General features: G+C 37.1%; 1 protein-coding gene across 1 annotated transcript in view; it reads left to right on the top strand.

Moving 5' to 3' along the window:
* The first annotated feature begins 2,346 nt into the window (after positions 1 to 2,346).
* The window catches only part of LOC124152173 (homeobox protein MOX-1-like), a 44,378-nt gene continuing 25,668 nt past the window's right edge, over positions 2,347 to 21,056 (top strand). The window contains exon 1 of the mRNA XM_046525010.2: positions 2,347 to 3,486. Within this exon, the coding sequence (XP_046380966.1) occupies positions 3,027 to 3,486 (460 nt within the window). The 5' untranslated portion in view covers positions 2,347 to 3,026. The remainder of the gene's footprint in view (positions 3,487 to 21,056) is intronic.

Genomic DNA, 21,056 nt, shown 5'->3' with positions numbered 1-21,056 from the left:
AAAACCTGGATGAGGAATTAATAAAGGTAGGTTTTTTAAAGTTATGTATGTTAACAATGCTGATTGCCATTATATTAATGGCGTTAACACAAACGGCTTGCTGTACGGATAACCGCCGTCATATAGATGGAATATTGCTGAGTGTGGCGTTAAACAACAACAAAAAAGAAAGAAATGCTGTACGGATATTTCCTTAACAATATACGAAGAATTCTTTACGCTTGGGTCAAATCTCAGAATGGTAACTACAGAATGATTTGAAACGTCAATGCAAGAGAATAACCAGTCTTGATTATCAGCCAATTGGCGTACACATATACATGTTAATCCCGTACATATTGCCTATTGAGATAACATATTGAAAGATACTTAACCCAACATGAATGTATTTTGAAATACAATCGACTATTTAATCTTTTAATACAATCAATTCAAATAACATACACACAGAGTTGTTTAAAAAAAGAAAATCATACCTATTCATATTTTTTACCTACCATTACAACTGCAAACTGCATTGTAAATTTATTTTCGTGGTAATTTTGTTTTCTTAGGTACAAGACGTGGAAAATATAATCTGAAGTAAATCTAGCATGCTTGCTATCCGCTCTTTCCTTGGCTTAGTTTGCCATGCATTGTGTCGTGAGATAGAGAGCTCATTGGAGTTTAGGAGAGCATTAGCAGGCTCGCATTTCGCCTAATGATGATGAGAGGGGATATGGTATAACCAGATTCGGGGAGGAAAGCCCAAGAATGCACACCCCGCTCATGAAACCACCAATCGGTAGAGATTTCGCCTGGAGCTGAGGAAACGAGTCCACGAGATAAAATGGAAAAGTGTGAGCAAAGATTGTCTGTTGAAATATGAAACAAATGATATTCTCCTTATTGAAAAAATGGAGTTGTGTTTTTTGGGGGTATGCTGAACGTCATATATAAATAATGCTTTCTTTTGAAATCTTTGAAAAAGCTGATTGTGTTCATTTGGGGTTTCAACTGAATTTTTTTCTGATAACGATTCTCATTTGAAGACATTTATATCATTTTTTCACCATTTAACGACATTCCTTGTATCAAACAAGCATTAAAAAGAACTTGGTAACCTGATTATGAAGCGTAAGACAACACAGAAGCATTATATAACTAAGCAACTATAACTTTGTTTAATACATTTCGTATTTTTTTAACTAAGAAATAAGCTTATCCTTTAGAACAGTAATTCCAACAACAACAAAAAAAAAGATTTTAAATTTAATGAACAGCAATATGTTGGTTGTTGGTTGGTTTGTTGTTTAACGCCGCTCTCAGCAATATTCCAGCTATATGACGGCGGTCTGTAAATAATCGAGTCTGGACCAGACAATCCAGTGATTACTATCATTATCATCAATCCACGCAATTTGGATCGATGACATGCATCAACCAAGTCAGCGAGCCTGACCACCCGATCCCGTTAGTCGCCTTTAACGACAAGCATAGTTGCCTTTTACGGCAAGCATGGGTTGCTGAAGACCTATTCTACCCCGGAATCTTCACGGGTCCCACCAATATGTAATCCGAAAATCCCTGTACCTTATAGTTCAAGGAAGCTACCACTATAAATAAGCTATGTAAAGTGAGTTTGATGTGTTTGTACTGTACGATTACGAGTGCTGCTATGTCCACACATGTGTACATATAGTGTACTGGCTGGTGCTTTCAGCTTATGCTACATGCCCGAGGCTCACCAGGCCAACACTGACCAAAAGACAAAAATGTGTATATGCAACGTTTATAATTAAACACGTACAAAATATGCTGAAGTCAATATGCATATAAACTTTATGGCTCGTCATGTAACTATAACAGCAGTTTGTAAGGTCAACCAAAATAAAAAAGAATTTGTTCATTAATATATATATATATATATATATATATATATATATATATATATATATATATATGATCCACCTGAGTGTGTATCTTGTCTCACTTGCTATAAAAGCGTAGGAATATTACGGAACACCAAAGACGCTTCCTTAATCTGCATGCCGTGGAGCGATGTATGTCTGTGGGTATTATAAAAATACAAGGATTCTGCCGGTGAGCTTGTCCGGATTTTCGTATTTATTTAACGTTCCTCAGCAGCAATAAACAGATCAGCACATATCAAAATAATAAAACAAACTGTTTTTAAAACAATCGAAATCTGTCGTAAACAGTCAACGGAAGTGTGCACACGATGGAACGGCAGCTACTGCTAAGCGACACCCTATCACCCCTTCGCGAGTGTATCGCTCCGCCGAGTAAATAAGCCGCGGTTCCAAACTTTCGCATGTGATTGGTATTTGGCGGAATCGCTTTCTGACGACTGTCGACGACGGACAGCTCTGTACGGCTCTGCACATGCGCATGGCGGTTGATTTGTGACCCTTTTTCACACAAGGTGTCGCATCAGTGAGACTGGCGGCAGTAAATGTTAATCTACCTTTTGGATGGATGTTTACAACGTGTCGTCTGCTAGTCTGTGAGCGGTCTGTTATCAACTTATGTTTGATGTTACCACAGAAAGTTGTTTATGTACCTTCAATATAAGAGTGCTCTCGTTGGATATCAGTGAATTTGGATACGCATAATTTGATTTTTGATTGATAATTTGGACAACCTATTGTCATTGAGGACACGTTTTCGGATCCTTCTGAAGAAACTTTCAGAAGTTGTCGTGAAGAGTTTTTATTCATCGGCCGAAAGGTGCATATCATTAACACTGACTTGAATGCTTTCTGGTGATAATGATTGTTATTACTATGTAATCACGTATACCTGAAAGGATTACACCTGCAATGATGTCATCAGTTTGCATTGTCGGTATGCATAAATGAGCACAGAGCGCCAATACCTGTGGGATTCTTCAAGGTATCCGTGAACTGACTGTTCGAGCCAGAAGAGGCTGAACTGTGATCTTCGGAAGCAAATTCTCGACTTGTGTATAATTTCCCTAAGGGGGTATCGGCCGAGACAGAAAGCTGAATCAAAATACTATAGCGATGGAGCAACGAGTCTATGGAATGAATGCACCGGCTTTGCACCACTATTCTCATAACTTCCCAGGGTCTTATGGACTTTCTCAGACATTTCCTAGACAAACTGCATTCTCATCAATGTACGGGACTGGGAATTTCTCAGGGGGTGGGTTCACGTACCCCTCCCAATCATCAGAGTGGGGGTTCTCGTCCCCGTCTTCAAATTTTGGTATGAACGGACCATTGAGCAGCGCTGCGTCTAATTTGTTATCAAGTCGAGACACTGGTGACTATTTCTACCAGGGTGGGGTGCAGGTGTCCGGGGGGATAGGGGGTATGTCGGGGTCCCGCGGCTTGATGCCCGGGGGGTCACCGTACTGTGAAGTGGCCAACTCGTACAGTCCCCCCTTTTCTTCATCACCCTCCCAGAGTGTCAGCTCTTCACCCGGGTCTACAGATTCCAGTGACAAGACGAGGTGTTCAGGTAAGACCAATGTACAATTAATATACGTCCGTTATAATTCCCTAGAAATATGTTAATACAATAAGAATTTAAATTTGTTGTTGTTAATAGTCAGCTCAAGCAATCTGTTTTATGCACACATTAATTTGGAGACTGCCACATGCGACACATAACATCATGTGATACGATATTGTATCGAAATGGCATCGGTAGCATGATAATATCTTTTTATATATAAATATAGGGCATATAGAACTGTAAATGAGAATGATTTTTGCATTATTCTATAAAGACAAAAACTAAATTAATTATGCATTTCAATGAAGTCCTGTTTACCAGCATCAAAATTAAAAATAAACTGATTGCGTATTGCTGTAAACATTTAACTGATTGATTCATTTTAAACAAAATGTTAGTGTCTTTCTAAAAATTATATTTAGTTTATTTTAAGGGGGTATAATCTCATACTGACACGGACATACTTTATAATGGATACCATCATAACAACTATACTAGTAATAATAATAGTAATAATAATAACAACAAAAATTTGAAAGAATAATCATGAAAATACAACCACTAGTTCGATCCTAATCATGCACATATGTATTCGCTTCAACTTCGTTATTCGGACAAACTGCTTCATCGACTATTAAAAAGTTCTAAAAAATGAAATTACAACAGCTCTACTATTCTAACAGGCTATAAATAGGGAAAGTCGTCTACACATTAAAGCATTAAACTCTTTGACCTTTTCTTCTGATTACCAGATAGCTAAATATAGTTCACCAAGTCAACCTTCGTTTTAGTTTAGATTTTCTGAAGTTTTCATTTTTCATCTTGCGTCTTGATATAAATAAAATTTCATTTCTAATTGTAGTGACATAGTAGAGTTGAACTTGCACGCTTCATATCCCGCGAAGACCCTGCTTCAAACTGGCCATGAGCAACCCATCCTTGTCGTAAGAGGCGACTAACGGGTTCGGGTGGCAAGGTTCGCCGACTAGATTAATGCATGTCATCGTATCCCAATTGGGTAAATCGATACCCATGATGTCAAGCACTGGATTGTCTGGCCCAGACTTGATAATTTACAGACCGCTGTCTTATAGCTGGAATAGTGCTGATTGCGGCGTTAAACCATAGACAAACATGATGTTTGTTCCACATATATAGTAGTCGTCACTGCATAATGCGACCGTCATTATCTCCGATGATTGTCATCAAGCAGATAAACAATACTCTATAACTATTTGTGCTGTATTTCACTTTCAAGATTTTGCCATATATGTGTGAAAAGATAACAAGTGTTTTGAACTGAAATTAAAATTAATCTTTTTTTCCAAGAAACTGATATATGAATTAATCAATGTTATACAATATTTGATTTAGGATTAAAACATAAAACGCATTTAAATCAAGAATGTCTTCACAACTGTTTATCTAGTATCTATAACACGTCACTTTGTTACCCTTCGGGATATTTAAAATAAAGTTGTGAGATTACAATATTAACTTACGAAGGCAAATAAATATGAAAACTATATTCAAGCAGTATTATATGTAATATCTTATAAATCAATTACTTATATCAACTTACCATACGTAAACATATAACGTCAACGATAGAGAATAACCACCGAAACAAATCCCATTTGACGCAAAAGAAAATTATGTGAATGGATCACTGAAAATCAGTGATGACACGACGTGTTTGCGAAAAGACAACCCATTTGTCAAATAGCATGATCAGTAAGGAATACAGATATGGGGTTTTTTTATTATCAAAATGAAAACTTAAACTAAAAAGAAATTTCAATTTCAAAATTTGGTAAAATGGACATACCCTCCTCACATTTATTACCCGATAACAATGTGTCATATAATACCATATGGTATAATATAGCCTCTCCTATCAGATTATAACCTATAAAAAACCCATTACTAAACAGTGAAAGAAATGCCAAACAAATACCGGTGTAATTTTCACATAAAAATGTGCTAGTTAAAATAATGACCTTACGCGATAAGCGCCAACTATAGCGACGGTGTCCTGGTGGAACATCATCTGATCTAGCCTCTATACATTCATTGTCGACACTTTATTGTAAATATGATAGGTAGCTTTCCCTCTCGTGAAGGTTTGGATTTCGACTAAAGGACAAAAGTTCCTTCCTTAATAATAACGATCTTGCTGACAAGATTATATTCTTAAAATAGTGAATGTAAGAAACACGTGGACGGAGGTGGTATTATGTGTTGATAAAGAGTCTCAATTTCGTGAACCGTAATATATAACCTAACGAAAGGACACTAACGCGAATAATATATGGACAGACACACTGTTTGCTGTATCAAACGTCGCGGGGTTTGTATATGTGCTTAGACTGGAATGGTATCGTCTCGGAGCTCCATTTTTTCGTTTATATAGTCCTCGAACGAAAGGGTAAAACCTTATATTTTTAACATCCTTATAACCATTAGAAAAAGAGTTATAAGAAATGAATATATTGATTCACTGAAAATAAAAACCATTATTAGAACATGAGTACAATTGAGACGCGTGTATTCTTCAAGATAGACGTAAAGCGGATGATCCCATGTTGGGAGGCTTATCAATTTGTTTTATATTTGGCCATGGATATTTAGGTATCTTATGTGACATATATTTTTCATGATAATAATATGATAATTCTGTTATCTAGTGGGCAGTTAAAAGGTAATAGTCTTGCAAACATAAATCATTAAGAATAATATTTCCTACGTGAAACGTTCAATCTGTAAATTGAGCAATCGGGTGTTCCGTTGCTAATACAAAGGCCAATAATTCATAAAAGCGTTCGGGCGTTGCAGTTAGTCGCAGACAATATGAAACTGAAGAGAATATCTGTTGACGTTTCGGTAACTGCGAGGCTTTGCTTTCCTGATTCTTATCATGGTAAAAAGGCATAAAAGACAAACCAAAAACATTTTAGTTACAGAAAAGACAACCCTGGAATTCACGACGCAGCTTTGTGCGTATGTGTTTAATAAATAATAAGTCCGTTGAAAATATGTACAACAAAGTGAAGGATGAGAGGTACTTTTGCGGGAATGTGATTTTAACCAAATATGTGTAAAGAAGAGGCTGATTATGTGTACGGTCTTTATACAATGAACAAACGTGGGCACTGTATGTTCAGTGAAACCATAATCTTAAGGTTAAGGCCACTATACTCATCTCTTTTTCTCAGATAAAATAAATCAAATAAGAAAAGTCACGCTTAGGAACTGATTTTAATTGAAGCGCAATTTCAAAGTTCTTAAGTGATGTAAAAAGCTTTCCCATTGTTGGAATATTCTAACGATACAAACAAATTATTTAGAATCAAGAATAACTTCTAAAAGCTATGAAATATTTGGAGAATAGAAAACATTAAATTAAAAATATAATTACAATAAACATGTACTCCTTATAATTCCAAAACCAAAATCTAATTTTGCAAATATGTTCAGTAAATCAATAAGAAGACTGAAAGAAAAACTTCCCACCTCTGATTTCATTTAATAGGATATGACACCTTGCATCCGCACGCATCCATTTACAGTCGTTGTGGCACGGCAAGACAAGAGCAACAAGTGATATCCACTATAACGATGCTATCTCAAGCAGGTAGCGAGGCTAGTTCTTGGACGTACTGTTATCGTAATTTACAATTAGGTAGTTCATCGCATGTGACCCATTCTCAAGTGGCATCGACTGCTCACATGATATCTGCGTCTATTGTAGAGAGTATCGCGTACTCATCTCCTATTTCCTCGCGGGGTATATTTTGTTCCGACATCGACAAAGGTAGCATTTCATCTTCTGTATCAGTTTGCAAAACCAATATATGAATTTCGATACTTTCTCTAATATCATTAGATATTTCTTTGGAAACACATTCGGCTGTATGAATTGTTTTAGTTTATCATGCATATCTCCAAGCGTAATAGTGGGTGCCCCTGGAACCAAAGTAGATGTAAAGACGTTTTGTAAACGGATGTAGCGTCTTCTTAAAGGCAACAGAAGTATGAGGGTGAAATCTTACTGTTCCTTCTATCTCTTGGACAGGTACCTCTGTACCGTCAGTTGATGAATTCCCTTTCAGTATGTTCACATACGGTTCTCTTCGCGACTGTGCATACAAATCATACCATATGGTTTTCATGCTAAAAACTCGAAGAGGGGGTCGTTGGTAGGCAGGAATGCAGATGACAGTCTGTATGAATGGGGTTGAGATTGGATAGTGAATTCCCAGTGTTTTCAAAGTTTGGTATAATAACATTAGTGTGTGTTGACAAATGGTAATGGACGTTCCCCTGTTGGTCTGATATCTTCCTGCGTTTATCAACAGTTTCTCCCTGAAATTTTGGAAGAATGCGAAAAGCAAAGCAATGAAAAGAGGATGCGTTCCACATTTCATGTCTTTCCATGTTGTGAACATCTATAACATCGTTTGAAAGCATCTGTTTGCCGCCTTTGTTACGTACGAATGTTTCAGTAATGGTTTAGAAGATTATCCCCAACTTAACAAATATATATGATGACAAAGCAATTATCAATGCTGATACAAATAAGTTTTTGTTTTTGATTTCGTTGATACACATTTTATCATGTTTTGTGTAAAAACATGAACATAAAAAAATTATGTATGAGCCACTAAGTCAAAACGTTGAATTTATTTATTGTTTATGTCATTTGTACATCCAAATATATTCTATAAAAAAACTAATGTAACGTATCAGAGTATTGCGATCAGTTACAAGAGTGTATAGTTCTTTAAAAAGTGAAAAAATAACAACTTTAGTTCCCTACATCTTATCTCTTGCGGTTTTTCAAAATGGGATCACATTTTCCCTTGCCCTGTGGGATCATGGGTCACTGGCATACGCCCCCTGGTGTCAACTGTTTCTTTATAGCAAGCGAGTTAATTAAGTTTTAATTGTAAAAGTCGCCTATCAGACAGATCCACCAAATTGCCAGACGTGCGTTCGTCTCTTCTACAACGCTAGGATAAGACGAGATTGGGAGAAATAAAACTTTTACAGCTTCGGGCCTCAATTCCATTGGCTAGGCTACGAAAATGATATTGCATTTTGTAAAACTTGTTTTTTTTATGAGTAAATGAAATGATATTTTTCGGGCTTCTTTTGATCGATGTTAAATAGTGTTATTCAGTACAAACGATATGGGAAGTGTTGATATTTTTTTTCAAATATGTTGGAATAGGAATGTTTGGTAAATAGTTTAACCTATTTACGTTTAAAGGGTTATAGAGCATGTCTCGACAACTTAGGGAGATTTGACGCATTAAAGCACCTATAGAAGGAGCTGTTAAATAAGTCAGTGTAATCCATTCAGTAATAAACAGAGCTCGTAAATAAAGTCAATGGAAGGTTATCGTACAATCAAATGAAAGTATTTGAAAAAGTGTAAACAGAAAATTGATTTTTTTATCATCCCAAAGCAAATCCAGCTGACAACATTAGATTCTGTGAAGTTATTTTGAATGGGTTTTTGAGCGTGTTTGAAATGAGCGTTTACGTTCTGATGTCTTCTTAAGACGTTTGAGCTATCTCTGGGACAACATGTAAAACTACAACTGGAACTACTTTTTTGTTGAATAAATATCACCTTAACGCTTTACTTTGCCTATCAAGACTACAAATATGCATTAGTCTTTTCGGGCGCAGATTAGAATACAAGCAATGTACACCTGCATTACTGAATGGATGCTGTGGAATCAGAGTTGTTTTTCATGACATGTAAATGACATGTTTTCATCCATTTTTAAAACAAATTTCACTAATTCTTTAAGAGCTAACTTAATTGCTAATCATTTTCGAACTTGTTCAGTTTCATATTCAAAATATAGTGGTTAAATATTTGATAACAGAGTAAGCATCGTTTTGACATCAGTCGTGCGAGACTTGAAAAGGGATGTTTTATGTTAGTTCAAATCATATTTGAAAACTCAAAGTACAGACATTTAAGCATTGAATTTCTTTCACAAAAAATGGAATGATATTAACACCAAATAATTTGTGAATCAACGTTGTGTATAAAAATATATTCTGATATGAAGAATGACGCGGAGCCGTGTTTAAGCTGAGAGTACTTCAATTTCATGGCTGCCTGTGCAATTTTCCAGCGTTGTGGCACAGGTTCACAGTTGATTAGAGGTATACCGATTACATGATAGAACAGCTTGTAATATAGAACACCTATATAATACACACACACAAACAATCAGCTTGTAATATAGAAGACCTATAGAATACACACACACACACGATCAGCTTGTAATATAGAAAACCTATAGAACACACACACACACACACACACACACACACACACGATCAGCTTGTAATATAAAAGACCTATAGAATACACACACACACACACGATCAGGTTGTAATATAGAAGACCTATACACACACACGATCAGCTTGTAATAAAAAAGACCTATAGAATACACACACACACACACACACACACACACACTCTCACACACACACAAACACACAGACAAACACACACAAACAAACACACACACAAACACACACACACACAAACACACACAAACAAACACACAAACAAACACACACACACACACACACACACACACACACACACACACACACACACACAAACACGCACACACACACACACACACACATACACAGAGTAGTGCACGCATCAGACTCGCATCACTTGCTCCCACACCAAGCAGGCATGCGGTGATGTCACGGAAACGAAGCCACAAAAACACACTTCCATAATCGTATTCTCTGCTAAAAGCAGAGTCCATTGTACGATTCCGACCATATAATGAGTATGTGTTTATGAATCAAAATGAATTGCATCAGATATCATATCTGTCATAGATTCGTCAAATCTCGAAATGTCAAGCATCATCACTCACTCATTAACTCACTCACTCAACCACTCACTCAAACACCCAAAACTAACTTACGTCAATGTTGATGAAAGCATGAATCCTCAGATTGACCAGTCTCGAACCCATTGCATATCTCGATGTGGGCATGTATTGCAGTTTTCGACAAGCCCGTGATTCATTTCCCTTATAAAATGCAAATACCAACTTCTCTAAAAAAAAATAGATACCTCGGAATCATTATATCTATCCAACTTCCACCAACCCGCACGTATAAACCCCGTTGGGGTTCCGGATAAGAATATGTCCCCAATAATGTGTGGTTAATTTGGATCGGGTGGTCAGATTTGGTGACTTATTACACCTCATGGTAGCGGGGTTAAACAAAAAACACATTAGAAATAAATACTCAAACATTATGTCTGTAATAAAGTCACAACGCACATTTCTTGCTATCTTGAATCACGAATCATTCCTTTGGTGACTTTCGTGTTGAGAGGATTTCAATATCAGGAGTACAGAAATTAATCTTTAATTTTAGTGGTGATGATGATGATGATGATGATGATGATGATGATGAAGGCATCACTGCAGTTTGGTTCAGCTTCTATTTTTAGTAAGTGCAGTTGCTCCAAAATGCATGTTAGTTGGCACAGATTTCAAACTTAAGGGCAAGGCATTGTCATCTCAAGAAATGCAGACAGCTGAACAGGAGCCACAAAAACTGAAGTAGCAGCCTTTTTCTATTGGGATCTATTAAATAAAACATATTATATTCAAGTTTTTGTCAAAAACCTTCCCAAAAGCTTTTCATGTACTATGAGTGATTCGGACAGGTTCGTGGTATGCAAAATGCATCATTGTCTCGAAGGGATTGCGGAATCTTATATTAATCGGGCCACACGCACCTGTTCCAAAATCCCTCCGCCTTGGGAAATAGTCCATCCGCGACACATGCGCTTCTTGCGCAGCTCGAAAATGCATCATATTCCTTCACAAACATACGCCTTCCGACATCCCTAGCCTTCACAATACCAACCGGATGTATCGGATAGGTTGATATAAAAAGGAGGGTAGGTGCTTGCCACAATATGTACGCCATTGCACATTAGAAACTTCAGTAGATGGTATACAATGGTATACAATTCTTTACAAAGAGAAGCATAAAATAGTTTCCTTATAAATTTTGTTGTCGATTTATTTATTTTGCAAGCTGCCTGCACTGACGTTTCATGAGACCGCATCGGGACATGGATATTCAACAAAATACACACTTTGTGGCATACAATAAGGAAAAACTGAGCGGTTGAAACTATTCATGCGGTAATAATGGCACAAAATGTATATGTATACACAGAAACGCGATCTGAGTCTTTCTTTTCCAGATTTCTGAACCATACTTGAAAACCTTACATCAATAAAAATATTTGGGTTTTTTTCGAGATGATTGAATAAACGTGAAAAAAGTTTGTGTGTTTTATGTCAGGACTGTATACTATAAGAAGTACTATACCTGTGTTCTCGCAAAAAGAACGAAAGCTACTCGTTTTAGTGGGTTAGTTGGGGCCAAGCACTTTGCACAGTGTTCCAGTTATATCACGGCGTGTCAGCTTAATGTGGGAGGGAAGCCCGATGTGATGCAGGTCTCAGACGTTTACAACTTTGGTGAAACACACGAGAGCGGTTATGATCCTGACACATCTTGAAACATAATCGGGGCGAACCGGTATTCGAATCCACAATCATAGGTTTCTGGCGTGCCTAAGGGACGCAACTCTGCACAGAGATATTGTGGCGCCTGAGACGACTGGGCCACCCGTACACCCTTCATGGTTTAAGTCCAACAGATCCTGAATTGGTTCTTAGTGAAAAAGTAGTTACAGCGCGACACTTTCATCCATGTGCGAGCACCTGAAATATGTGTCAAATGGGAGCCGTCCATTTTGGTCGATAATGTGAACATTAATCTGTGTTCATAAATGTCTAGACTTTCAAACAATTGTCAGTGATGGTGTGAATACTGCTGGGGTACCATGTCTCCATTGTCTTCAGTAAGGTGACTTAACTATGGTTCCTAATAAATTATTCCAAATGGGTTTCCGATTTAGAATTGATCCTCAGCTACCTGTAGGCTGTCCTTAGAAGTGACTCGGCTCCGGGACTTGGTAGACGCATGTCTTTGTTCCTCGACGGCGTGGATCGTACTATCATAATATCAATCACTGGACATTTGATGCCTAACAATTTATATTTTAAAATTTAAGGATTGCATATTACAGCATTATGAACATAAAACTTTATATAAATACAAAACGTCAACAGGTGGACAGGGAATACATGAAAAATACAGGTCTTAAAATAAATCATGTACGACCATAAACAAAATCAAGAAAGAAAGATTTCTGTTTGCAATCTTTAAAAGTAAATCAGTGATACATTTTAAATATTATAAATATATTTATTTAGATGTTCCGATCAAAATAGTTCATAATTTTACAATGACAATGACAGTATATTGTGAAAAGTATTGTAACCATTATTAATACGTTCGTAGTCGTACTTCTTGTGCAGTGTTATCTAATACGTTTACACTGATTTTAAAACTATCAAGTAAAGGAGAATGCGTAAGTTAGATTCAATACCTCTTAAACTTTGAACATTATTTCAGTTATATCAGGGTAAGATCGCTTAATGCTTTAGGAAAGGCCAACGATAAGATCATAAAAGGGGTTTGTAACAAGAATTCTAAGATGCAGTTTGTCTTAAACGCCCAATGAAAACAGTTTCGTGGAAAATCGAGGCTGGCTATTCCCTGACGTACTATTTCTCTGGAAATTGTATAAATACATCCTGGTGTCATCCGGTTAATTAGTCCGAAAACGATCTGGAACTCAACGCAACACTGCCACTTTAAACACCGGACACGTTTGATCCCGCTCACCTTTCAAAGGGGAATACTTCCGACGTATCACAATATTTAATTTCAAATGTAACCAACCAGAACTTAACAAGCTTAATTGAGGACGCACGGGAGCGTATATACACACTACGAGATGATTGAGATGCACATGCCCACGAAACTAGTCTAAACTGGTCCCTCGGATTGTTCGCAGCAAGCTTAGCGACTTTGGCGAACAGGCGACGGTAAAAAAATTGCTACATATCTATACCATATCCGGTTATAGGTGATCATGCGTATATACCTTATTACGTATGTAAATATACAGGGTGGCATGTGTACACTTATAAAAGTATTTTAAAACTGCTTCTTTGATGTTCAGTTTGACGTGAACAATTTTACTTCACAATCAACTTCACGTAGTCCGTTATTGGATTTCATTCGATACCGAGGACCATTGAAAGTCATGTCTAGCGTCCACTGTTGTCTAGTCGCTACGGTAGGCAGGTGTCCAGTCAATGGCGACACCGGAAGCTTCCAGAGCTAAAAGTTTCGAGTTAGTTCTGATTCAGTCAGACAATTAAGACGAAGTCTGGTATGCGTGTCACCTTTACATTAGTTGCGTATAACATTTAGAATGAAACAGTAATGTTAAACATATAATTTCAACAGTATACATTACTGGAAATACAATGGCAATGATTAATTAAAGATGTTTGCGTCTGTTACAAGACGTAGGAGTTCGAATTTCACAAAACATGATTAACGATATATACTGTATGACTTTGGGGTCACTGCGCAAGTCGAACGGGTGAATGGAAGTAATCTTATGACAGAGGTAAGTCAGTCTATCGCCGATATTAACAGTTAAACAGAGAATCAAAGTGAAAGACAAATAATTAAATATAAGATTTGTCATCAACCCGAGTCAAGGGAGTTAACTGACTATAAGAGTCACCCTTGACGAACTGGGCTAGTGTAATGGAGTTATATCTTGGCTGGACTAACGAGTCTATGCATCAAAATTGCGTAACGAAATCGACATCTGGTCGCAAACTGCCGTGCCGATTGCGGGATTTACAAAGCATGTCGACTGTTATCTTAGCGTCAACAGATATTTTCCAAATCTTTTCATGTTTTTAATCAAGGTGCTCACGTGATTTGACGCACTTCGCGAAGTAAGACCCGTTCTGTTACAATAAAGATCTTTATTATCGATCAGACCGTCTTGACTGGGCGACGCCATTTTTATTTGAAGTATGTGAAAGTGATATGAGAGGTTGAATCTGATTAGTCGAAAGGAGCTGCATAGAAGGGACATAACTCGTAAAGGTTACAGGTAGCGCTTGGATGGAACTGGACTTTTACAGTCAGTTAACTCCCCTGCCTCTGGAAGATGAAGATTTGTTCGTTGGTTGTTTGAAATCGCAATCAACAGTTTACCAGGTGTATATGACGAGGGCCTGTAAATAATAGACCCTTTGACCAGACAATCCAGGGGTTGATATTGTGAGCAACGACCCACGCCGTCGGGGTACGATGACACGTATTCAACAAAGCCACCGAGACTGACCATCCAATCCATTTGGTCGCCTCTTACGAGGAATCCCAACGGAACTTTCTTGAAGAACAAACTGTAAGAACTTTAGAGATGGTTAAAGGTGCTTATAAAGTTGTGCCGAATAGGTGCCGTTGTAGTAAATTCATAGATTGCTGCAGAATGCTGTTGACTGTCACTGATCCGGGGTAGAATATGTCTTCAGCAACCCATGCTTGCTCTTAAAGGCGACTATGCTTGTCGCAAGAGGCGACTAACGGGATCGGGAGGTAAGGCTCACCAACTTGGTTGATGCATGTCATCGTATCCCAATTGCCTAGATTGTTGCTCATGATGTCAATCACTGAATGTCTGGTTCAGACTCGATTATTTACAGACCGCCGTCATATAGCTGTAATATTGCTGAGTGCGGCGTTAAACAACAAACAAACAAAACCACGAAGCTACATTTGACAGTAAATTTAATAGGCAGGAGAAGCTGTTGTCAAAAGACAGTTAAACGTCACAATTAGAAAATAAAGTAAAGAAAGAAAAAATATGAATTACCAGCAATAAACACTGGGCCACCAGACTGGTCCTAACGGTGACTTTCGGTACATCAACTAAACGATGATATCCCAGCAGGATGAACACCTGCGCTCCAATTACTGTTATTTTATGCAAACTAAGACGTTATATTTAAAGTCTACCTTCACTCAAAGTATAATAAACTAGAAGGCGCCATCTATTTTTTCATTCAAACAATTGAAGCATTAGAACTTTGAAAATATCTATTTTTGAATACAACAGACTAGAAGACATTTTCAACACGAAAGTCTTGGTATTAGGGTTCTGCTTTTAACTCCCATTGTCACGAACAGGAACAATGACAACCATTTTGCATTTGCAATATTCAAAATTTGCTATTTAAAAACAACAGTGCTCAATACAATTGTTCAGGGATTGACTTGGCTATAGCGACATCCGGTTTATCCGACTTCGTTACAACCAAAGTAGGTATAAGTGATCTCTCTTGGAGAGATTTTGTATATATTTGCTCTTTGAAGATGTAAAGTTTATGAGAACAGTTTTTTGAAAGCATAACGGATAAAATATGTCTTGTTTAAAAGACCCCAAAAGAAATAGGCTGCTACTTCAGTTTGAGACTCCTGTTCAGCTGTATGCAGTGCTCGAGACGACAGTGCCTTGTCCTTAAGTTTGAAATCTGCGCCAAATAACGTGTTTTGAGCATACTGCTGATACTAAATATGCCTCTCTATAGAGCAGTTCTACAATTTAAAGCCCACCTAGTCCACCCACCTCCCTTCACAACCGAGCCAACCCAACTTTCAACTTGGCATCTTGAAATTTCAACAAAGCATCTTGAAATTTCAACTTAGTATCTTGAAATGTCAACAGAGCTTCTTGAAATATGAACTTAGTATCTTGAAAGTTATACTAAGTTTAAATTTCAAGATGATTTGTTGAGATGTCAAGATGCTATGTAGAAGTTTAAATTTCAAGACAACAAGTTGACATTTTAAGATTTTAACTTGAAATTTCAACAAGTGACCCTGAGAGGCTTCCGTAGTAGTACCTTTTTACATCGATAATGTTGCCACGAGCTCCGAACCTAACTAAAAACGCAGCTAAATATAATACGAGGGGTGGAGGGCAGATTTCATTTGCCGTTACAGGAAATAGTCACTGAGGGCTAAGTCTGGGTTGTAGGGTGGATGACTTAACTGTACAGACTTAGCCACCAGTGACTATTTCTTATTCCGGCAAATGATATCTGCAAAGACATAAAGGCTGCCACAGAGGCGTGGTTAGAGGGCCAATCTGCAGATTTCTATAAAAGTGGTATTATAAGATTGAAGGACAAATGGAATAAGTGTATTGAGGTGAATGAAGATTATGTTGAAAAAAAAAAGGCATAGATATTCTGCGACTTGGTCTTATATTGAAGTTGCAAAACTTATTGAACGTCGTATGTTGCATGGATTGCACATGCACCACACAGTCGTTTAACTGTTGTGCCTGTTGTGCATCCATTGGAAATATAATCCAAACCCACGTGAGCAAATGGTGATCTTTCATTGGGTAAGAGCCTTCAGCTGTGATTTAACAAATGTTCGAGACTTCATTCTAAGAGTGACGTCTTGTTGATCCGACCACAGTCCTTAAGTGTACGGGTTTCGAATGAGGTTGAAATATGCCCGTCAAATACCCTTGAGTACGTCTCAATGATTGATCCACTTAACAACCTTTATAAGTCATAGGCATTTTGTCTGAATCTGACTTTAATGCTAAATAGCTATTATGTTTACAAATTGGCTTCATTTGACTTTCCTAAGTCTATGTGAGGCCTGTGTGACTACAGACATTTCCGGAAAGATAGCAAATTAACTAGTGGGATGCATTCCTCGCTTACAACCTATGCGGGTAGTCTGGTGTTTCGTTTCGTATCGAAAACGTAGCATTGCTTTGTATGGAATGGTCCTTAATTCATTAGCATTTCAAGAAATCAGGAATAGTGGTCATAACTACACACATTTTAATTCATGTGGGGCAGTGTGTGCATTATGTGTTATAAATCACTGTCTTATGATAAGCGAGAGTTTTTTTCTGGAATATGAGATACACGAAGTAATGCATATATGGGGGCCGAAGGGACTCTTTAAGGTAAAATATCTTTTTGCAAATATCGGGTTACCTGTATTATACATTAGTATACCATTAAGCAAATGTCTTCGTTGAAATTTTAGATTAGCTTTTGTCATACAATTTTATTATTCAAACCTGGCTACTACAGGAGATATTGTTTTGGCGAGATCAAGCGATACCTTAATGGATATCTCACTATTCTCTCTGCCAGTGAAGCTTCTTAGAAGAGCATTTTACACTCAAGACATTATTACTGTTTACAAACTGAAAAAAGTTGTAAAAATGATTTTGGATGTTAAATATATTGGGTGAGTGAGTGAGTATGGTTTTACGCCGTTTTTAGCAATATCACGGCGGGGGACACCAGAAATGGGCTTCAGAACTGTATCCATGCGGGAAATCGAACTCAGCCCTTCGGCGCCAAAACATATTAGGAGATCTATCCTTGGACCATAAGTAATGATAAGTGGTTGCGAAGACGAGTAGGAGGTCGGAACATATGCTTGATGGCAAGCAGGATAAGTTCGAAGCAATGTCCCTTCGAAGTACAATGATGCAGTATTTAGATAGTAAAAATGTTCCTCCTAATAAGTAAGAATTAGGTATGAGAAGGGCTCTTCTTTGTCCATTGTGAATGTCCAGTTACAAGAAACATTGAAATATTGGTATATAACCAAATCAGACAGGGTCAAATGGCTGACAACTAGCCTGTTTTGTTCTCACCCTTGCAATGTTTGGATTTACATAAGTACATGTAGATCTGAAATAAGCCATCAGATACTGATTCAAACAGAACATTTCATCTAACCATGAGCTAGTCTGTGCTTATTTTACCATATGTTTTTCTTTATCTTTATCTAAAACACAGCTTGGATCAAAGACTTCTGGACAACGCTTCCTGAGAACCTCAAAAATATTTTGGACACATTTTAGCTATACCTGTACTTTAAGTGTTGTTATAAGTCAGAAACATGTAAATGTTGAAATGAACATAGTTTAATTCTCACCTGAGACGAATTGCATAACCATTGCTTATCGTTTTGTTCATTTCTAAATGAGGCTGATCCTCATGACCACAAATGGTCTGTCCTCATCCCTTGTTCTTTGTTCCCCCACCCGAAGTATACCCTCCACTAACCCGTTCCACCATCAGACTTTCTCACAACACCTATTTAATCTTTTAACGAGTTCGATTATATCATAACATTGACATACAGATTTTCATTTCATTATGTATTTGAATTCTTCTGTTTGTGCATTCAAAAATGACAAATGGTGATGTAAAAACTGGTGTATATGTGAAAGTAGAAACAGTAAAACAAATAAATAAAGTAAATACAGTGTTGTAAAGTGAAATCATAAAAAATTGAAAGTGAAGATCACTTCGCAAGTGTTTGGCTGTATGTGAAGCATTCGCATTGTGACAGAGAAAACATTCGGGCAGGTAAGGATACTTCAGAGAAAGAAGTATGTCCAAGTTAAATGGGAAATTCTGCTTCTGATTTACCACATAGATCAGTTTTATATTTATTAATTTGCCTACATAGGAGTTATAATAGCGGTGATAATGAAAGAATTAAACTTTAACTTCACGAATTTAGAGATTGTGACTGGAAAACTGATTATAGACGTCAGTGCAATTATAACATGTACGTCAGTTGCACACTTTCTGAACTCCCAAGTTACCGACGGCTTACAACATTTTTTGTTTTATTCCTACATTTGCTATTGCCATGGGAACACTTAATGCAGAAAATTGATACTTAATGTATTTTTTCAGATGTGTCAAGTGTTCATAAAAGTGAATAATTATGCTTTGAAATTTGCCTTAGCGAATCGTGAAAAACTATGAAGAAAATTACTTTGTACCACAGCATACTCAGTTGGGGATATTTATCCGTTCTGTAGGAACACGTTTTCACATGCAAAGTGTCCTCGTTCTATCTGACGCTTCGTGCATTAGTTATGACCGCCAGAGGTCGCAGGGATGTTATTCCACGCAGGGGGTCATGTCCTCAGCCAATCAGTATTCAGGATGAATTGGCCAAAACAAACACATTGGACATGGGGTGCCATTAAATTTATTATGATTATTGGTGGCAAATGTTTTTTGTTTGAACTGACAGGATCACATTTGTTAAAATGGTGTGTGCTACCCATATGGGAAAACATTTAATATCTTGCAGCAATTAGACACACGGCGTGAACCGTTATAGAAGCTAGATGAAAATACACTAGTCATAGTTTGGAAGGACGGCACCGAGAGAGCGTAGACTGTCATACAGACCCTGAAACAAATACATCCAATACAGCCCATCCAAGTCTATAATGTTTGGCAAGTCTAGATTACTACATTATCTGAAAATGAAGAAAATCTCTGGGCTCCTTTTTGTTATATTTTATAACTATTATTTAACAATTGATGTTAGTCTACGAGAAAGCATGTCTCGTCCTCTTAAACAGTTATCATGACATGTATATTTAAATTGGTTAATTCGTGTACGTTGAAGTTTCATTTTGTACTCTTTTTTTTTTCTTTGATAAGAGAACATATGCAAACCGATCAAGTTAATTACTGACAGCTTCAATTTCTCGTTTTTCATTTTCACCTCTTTGGTTCGTAATTACAGAAGAATTCACAATATTGTTGATTTGTAAATATTCGGTCGTTGTATATATAAAAAGTAGCATCTCATTTAAAAAATGCTGTTGGTGTTCATACGCCGATGCCTTCAGAGCCACGCAAACTCTGTAGTTTAATGCTATGTAAATATGACTGACAGATATATGACGCGCTTCCATTCTGCTCCACCGTTATCTGCGACTAACCATGACTGAAATCTACATATGTAAATATGCGATAGACTCAACTGTCTGTAATGGAAAAAGCAAGCCTATAAGTAAATTTCAACATTTTTATCTTTACAAGCATCGTTTATCGTAAACTGTTTACACGAGGCTATGTTATCGTATACCAGCTTCCCAAATGTAAACACTGTATGTTGCAATAATGTATCCCAACAGATGACATATCAAATAAGTATAAACTGTAAACATCAAACGTTTTTTTAGAAGTTATCTCTGAGGCTCCATCGAAGAGAGATAAATAACTAAAATGTAATGACATATAACAATAAACGTTGGATGCCAGAAACGTGATAGTCCAACATATAATATGTGTCTGTGTTACATAAAACTAAAACCAATTTAAAATGAAACAATAAGCATTAATAACATAATATAATTTAATTACAATGTAATGAGAAGTGCATCTACTTTATTGCACTTGATTTCTTCACGAGGGTCTGGTCATTCCTATCTCTTGTTTGCTCTTATCTTTGGCTCGAAGTAATTGTGTTGAGAAATCTGGCTTTCCAAATATTTCAAGTATGTCCTAAATATGATTTGATGTTCGTTTAATGATACTTGAATGTTTTTGATTGTTTTTGTTTGTCGTTATACGCCGTAGTCAGCAATATACAAGCTGGATTACTGTCTGTGAATAACCGAGTCAGGATCAGGCAAACCAGTGATTGATATTAAGAGCATCGCCTAACACAGTCGGGGC

This window comes from Haliotis rufescens, unplaced genomic scaffold (assembly GCF_023055435.1).
Source record: "Haliotis rufescens isolate VD_foot unplaced genomic scaffold, xgHalRufe1.0.p SCAF_4, whole genome shotgun sequence".
NCBI classification, from domain to species: Eukaryota; Metazoa; Mollusca; class Gastropoda; order Lepetellida; family Haliotidae; genus Haliotis; species Haliotis rufescens.
This window is presented reverse-complemented; position numbering and strand designations above follow the sequence as displayed.